This window comes from Prinia subflava, chromosome 7 (genome assembly GCF_021018805.1).
Source record: "Prinia subflava isolate CZ2003 ecotype Zambia chromosome 7, Cam_Psub_1.2, whole genome shotgun sequence".
NCBI classification, from domain to species: Eukaryota; Metazoa; Chordata; class Aves; order Passeriformes; family Cisticolidae; genus Prinia; species Prinia subflava.
The window spans coordinates 24,123,400-24,129,399 of NC_086253.1; the positions used below are offsets into that span (position 1 = coordinate 24,123,400).

Here is a 6,000-nt window from a genome sequence, read left to right on the forward strand (position 1 = left end):
CAGCCCTGTATCTGTGTTTATTCCCTGATGAAGAATTAAATCATGGAAATGGTAATGGTTTATATCCAAGATAGGTAGCAACAGACAGGTTCACTGACAGGACAGAGCTGGGGCAGTAAAAAGCTTAGTGGACTTTGTCCTAGTTCTACAGTTAATGGGAATTATATATGAGAATTTAATATTTGAAATATAATGTTAATTTCTAGCTGTTCTCAAGAGATAATTGGGAAGATAATTTTAATAATTAAAATGGTCTGAAAAAATTGTTGAATGATTTAGTCAAGTCTGTGGCATTTCCTTGACAAAAGCAGAGCAAACATCTGACTACAACCCCTGCACTCCTCCAGCACGGCAGAGATTCAGGCAAGTTAGTTTATAAAGGATTCACCGGCTTCTGCCTTGAAATTGAACTGGATAACAAGACTGAAAACTCACTTTTCCTGTTGATTCTCTGAAGATTATGCTCCTTATGTTAGTCTCTGGAGAGACAGACTGTTTAAGGTTTCACATACCTTTCTGAGTAATTGTGGACAGAGCACAACCTAGGAAGAAAAAGAAAGGCATCAGTTTCTGGTCAGAAAGCAGCCATTGGACTTAGTTGACAGCTGCTTTAATTACTCTATTAATTATGGACTCTGTGTGTTAAGACTCAAAGATCCAGAAGGAAGGTTAACCTCTACAGACTTCTATTTATATTTTACTTGGGGCAGCCATTAATCAGAGCAGACAAAGTAGAACACTTAAAAACATTGATAGCCATTCTGATGTTTGGGTTTTAATTTAGAAACCATAGCTTTCTACTCTGAAAGGAGCACAGCTGACTGACAGAATGTCATCAGAAATATAAATCCTTTAAAATATAAATCTATAATGGGAAACCTGTCAAACTTTTAATTACTGGGCTCTAAAAGGCAATCAGCATTATCATACAATATCACTGTAACATGAGGCAGAAATCACAGGAATGCTTTTCCCTGTGGCAACAGAGAAGAGAGCTTTTCCTAAAGAGGGCAAATTGAGGCTTGTCTAACTTAAAACATTGGAGTGCTGCAATCCCATCATCAATAAATTTGCAAATCCTTTCTGTCTCTACTTCAGATGAGCAGCACAAGCTTTGTCTTAAGCTGCTGCAGAGTATTCAGACCCCAAGCTTATTCTCCATGGGCTGCCTTGGCCAGTCCTCACTGTTGTGCCAATTGCCCCAATTGCCTGCTCCTCTGTGTGAGAGCAAAGATGAGAGGACAAGGGTAAAGGGGCCAGCAGACTGCTAAAAGCTGCTCTGCTGGGGACACAGACAGCCTAATGCACGTGTTGGAGCTGGTCCACTCTGTGCCCATGATCTGTAATGGATATCAGTAGAAGAGTCAGCACAGTAATAATCTATGATTAACAACAACTAATTATCTTGTGTGATACTTACTTTTTTAAATATCTCTTTGAAAGTATAACACTGTAAGAGTAATGTCCACTGAAAAAGTGGCTTTCCACATCCACTAAAATATTAACATTTTCTTTTTTAACTAAAATAAAAATCATCAAACACAGAGTCGAAATGTTGCTGTTTTGTAGAAACTTAGAGAGAAATGACTTTTGAGAGGGAAAATAACCTTAGTAGTCATAACCTTAAGTGTCATTAAAAGACCATTGAGAGGCTTGGTTGCCTTTAGTTGGCTTTTAGCCTCAGTAGTCCCCAGCAAGGTTCTGTGTGTGGCTGGACACTTAGAGATATATTAGAGGCACACATGTTCCCTGTGCTCACCTGCAGCTTTTTCTGCATCTCCCAGGAACCGGGAGAAGTGCTGGTGAGGAGCTGGGGCTGAGCACAAGCAGCTCAAACTAATGGCACATCTGAGATGTGTGCCAGCACCCACTGCACCTCAGTCCTGTGCCAGTGTCCCACCACACCTCCTAGTTAATGCTGGGAGCAAACTCAAAGACAAAATTTAGCAATCTGGATATGCAGGGACCAGAGAACTGGGGCAGCACAAGGACATGAATTCACCATGTGGTGAAGATGTGGCCAATTGCCCCTGGCAACAAGTAAGCCCTGTGTACCTTTGCCTCAGTTTCCTCAACTTTTGTTGGCTTCTGATCAAAAGTGTCTGCAAGTGTTTCACAATATTCAGTATTCAACGAATTTGGTTACATAAGTGAAGTATAGGCATTCAAATGTGGCCATCCAATGAGAAGAGAAGGGAACAAAAAGTTCTGTATTCTCCCTGTCACTGGAACAAAAAGTTCTGTATTCTCCCTGTCACTTTAATTTTGTCTGCAGGTCTCTTAACATGTACTTTCGGGAGGAAAAAAAAAACCCAGCACTTCGGTAGAGCCTTGGTTCAGGACACAGAAACCCTAAGAGGCTGAATGTAGTCAGACTAACTTATTATTACTTATTGTTGTGTCTGACTTTAATGTTGTTAGAGTATTTTCATTACACTTTTCCTCCTTGTGTTATACATTAGGCACATTATGTCTTAATTCAATGCTCGGCTGCCAAAATATTTGAAATACAATCTCCTCTTCTCATTTTACTTCATTCTCTGATGTGTTGTATAACTGTGGAAGCCTTACTAGGAAAAACAGACTGGGGACAGAGATCTGGGTGCAACAACAGCAGCAGGGCAGAAGCCCTGCCCTTAGTTTATTTTTCTATTATATATCTGTGTCAAGGTGACCATGGATTGGAGAAGGGTATTGCCACCTCTCCTGTCACATTGGTCCAGGAGGCTGTCATTCAACCTCCCCTTCTCTTGGAGAAGGAATTCATAACATTGCCAATATTTACAAAACATGGTCTTGTGTTTATAATTCACTAGCGTGAGAAACTGCACATTTCTCCTTTAATATGAACGCTCAGCAAACCAGGAAAATTCATAGCAACAGTGTTGTATATTTATATAATTGTAATTTTTTGACATGATAACTAGAAATATTTCTTTTTCTGTCAGGAAACCTGCCCTGTAAAATAAGGGAACACAATCAGAAATTCCAAGCTGCGTCACTTTTTGCAGAAAAGGCAATGTGATATATCACCTACTAACAAACTTCAGGCATTACTATCAGACCTGTGATTAGATTCTCCTCTCCTTCTACCTTACCAAGGGTGACCTAATTGCAATATAATTAATGTGAGTCAAATTTGTCCTTGGCCTGTTTAAAATTTCAAGACCAAATCTTCTAATCATGTCTGTTTCTTTCACGGTAAAATGGCTGACATTTTTCATCTTCTTTTTCCTAATAGGGTGCTGAGAAAATTTTACTAATGAATGAATCTGGGGAACTGCAAGATCTCTTAACCAAAATTGAGGTAATTGTATTTCTGCAAATAAATATAGAGAATTACTAGTTGTAAGCGAGTAGATTTTCTTCCCTACCATTTCCTTTTCTTGTGCTATAAACTGATGATCCCAAATGCTTTTTTTGTTTTACTCTTTTTTAAACCTTGTTTTGTGGTGGAGGCCCCATGATGTTATTAACCAGCCTAATGTGCATCCTAATCTTGGAACAAAAAGTACATATATAAGACAAACAATGTCAGACTACAGGAAACAGACAATGGTTCACTGAATACAATCACTGCTTCACTGCCTTTTGGTGGTTTTTGGTGTGTTTGGTTGGTTTGTTTTTTTCTTTATCTCTTTTAATTTTTTTCCCCCCTCAAAAATGAGTTTGCTACAATTGCAAGGGGCAGTCAGGTTTCTTCGTTACAGGAGATGCAGAAAGTGGTTGCAGAAACTGCCACCTGTTCAAGGCCTTTGTTGAAGAAACTGATGGCCTTTGTTGAAGAAACTGAGCTAAAACAATTTTGCTTTGTTTTCTTGACTTTTGTTAGTTGTTTTAACTACATCTAAAGCTATCTGTATATTTACAAGCCTAACAAGCAATAATGAATGTAAAGATTAAAAGTATTATGCTTTTAAAATTTTGAGATTATTTGCAGTAATATTCAATGAAGCAAACAATCATTAAAAATTAAGAAAGATGGGAGAATACCTGAGACAAAGAAAAGTTAATTTTACATGAAATATTTGCAGTCGTTGTCCCTGGATAAGCTGATAGTAATAGGAGTTGTTTGCTTTGTGAAGAAGAACAGCAAGTTTGTGAGCTACAGAACAAAAAGGAAAAAAATGCCTTGTTTGCATGTTCATCTGAGTTTTCAATAGATGAATGCTATTATTAATGGGTTTGCACAAGTATTTTCATTTTTCTTGATGGTATTCCAGGAACTACATCTTCTGTGAGTATTCTAAATATACTGTGGTAATAATTTGTCGCTAATTTTTAGTGGTACATAATTCCTCAGACTAAGAGTAGCAGGAATTGTATGGATTTTTGTTCTTTGTGAATAAACCTGCAAAGTCCTTACTCAGCAATGCAATGCTAAAACATGCTGTGGTAAGTACCCAAAGTGGTATATCTTTCATTTCTCTGATTTGAACTTTAAGGCAATCATTAAATAAACTAGCCACATTTTCAGCAAGTGAAACTTAAAAGTGTCTTTGAAATCTCTTTTTCTGTGCTCCACTGCCTTTAATCCAATAAAAAACAGAGTAAATTTATTGTTTTTCTTGGGAATTGGGACAATTGAGAGAACCCAAACTTTCCTTGAAGCAATTTTCTCTGGGTATAACTGTTGAACATTGATGATCTTTCTTCTTTATGCTTAAAGCTTCAGCATTCTACACAAATTTGAATACACCATTTATTTCCTCCAGTATTACTTGTCAGAAGTTATGAATTGCTTTTTGATATCATCAGCTTCAACTGTAATTAGTATTATATGTTCAGCATGAACATGCAAATGCTGAAAGTCATAATAACATACAACACAGAAAACATAACATCAGCATAAACTGCCTGGAGTTTGGATTCAATCATGGAAATACCAGCTAAATTTAATCCAGACCTAAACAACATCCAAGCAATGCATGCAAGCTGGCCTTTAGCTTGCTATGGTGGCAAGTATAAATGCAGGCTACTGAGGTATAAAGTGACTAATGAACCTGCAGTAAGCCTCTCTGACACTGCATGTGGATCTGACCAAAGGAAAGGCAGACAAACCACTCTTCCATGGTGGTTTGCCATGGGATGGGGTGGTGGGTCTTGGCCAAAATGGGAACCAGGATGTGTATTGGTCCTAGACCTCACTGTGGTTGATGGGGTAACATTTTTGTCTTTCTTCCATTCTTTGAGCAGCGGGTGCAGCATCCTCAGGAGTGTCCCTCGTGCGGGGGCTTTGGTTTCCTGCCGTGCTCAGCGTGCCATGGGAGCAAGATGTCGGTGTTCCGGAACTGCTTTACGGACTCCTTCAAAGCCCTCAGGTGTACTGCCTGCAACGAGAACGGCCTCCAGCGCTGCAGGAGCTGTGCAGGATAAACAGGGCTCCATTACCACCTGTTCAAATGAATTTTATGCTACTGCACCAGTTTGTAATATGATTTTTTTTTTAGTTAATCCATTTATCCAAAAGGGTCAATAAAAATCCATTTGTTGTATAGTACTGGTTTGAGCATTTCAGCTTTTTAATCTTTGATTGCTGACCATATAATGAACTCTAACATACATCTTTCTAGTTTCCTTATAGAGGGATTTTTAGTCTGGAAAACCTCTCACATTATGTGAATTCTTCTTCTTCCTATATGTGATCATGAGCAATCATATGTGTCTTTGAGTAATGCACTCAAAATTACAGCCAATGAAACTTAAACTACAGATTATTGAGTAGTGCTGCTTTCAAAATCAGTAAGAATAAGGATTTTGTGATGTAGACTAGCCCAAAACTGTTCCTCATAGCACTTCCCTGAAAAGTCACTAAGACTGAATTCTGTCTTGAATTCTATGTGGCAATAGAAAAACTGAAACCTTTCTTGAAAGTCCCATGAATCAGCTTTGTCTTTTAGTACTGCTTTCTCTTTGTTACAAAATTAATTTTTAAATTTAATTTAAAAGGATTATAAAAGGATTACATTTAATTAATTTAAAAGTATTATACCTTTTTCT

General features: G+C 37.9%; 1 protein-coding gene across 1 annotated transcript in view; it reads left to right on the plus strand.

The window, feature by feature from the left end:
* Positions 1 to 5,462, plus strand: part of GRXCR1 (glutaredoxin and cysteine rich domain containing 1) — a 39,684-nt gene extending 34,222 nt beyond the window's left edge. Inside the window, exons 3-4 of the mRNA XM_063401205.1 lie at positions 3,242 to 3,307; positions 5,197 to 5,462. Of these exons, the coding sequence (XP_063257275.1) occupies positions 3,242 to 3,307; positions 5,197 to 5,376 (246 nt within the window). The 3' untranslated portion in view covers positions 5,377 to 5,462. The remainder of the gene's footprint in view (positions 1 to 3,241; positions 3,308 to 5,196) is intronic.
* The last annotated feature ends 538 nt before the right edge of the window (positions 5,463 to 6,000 follow it).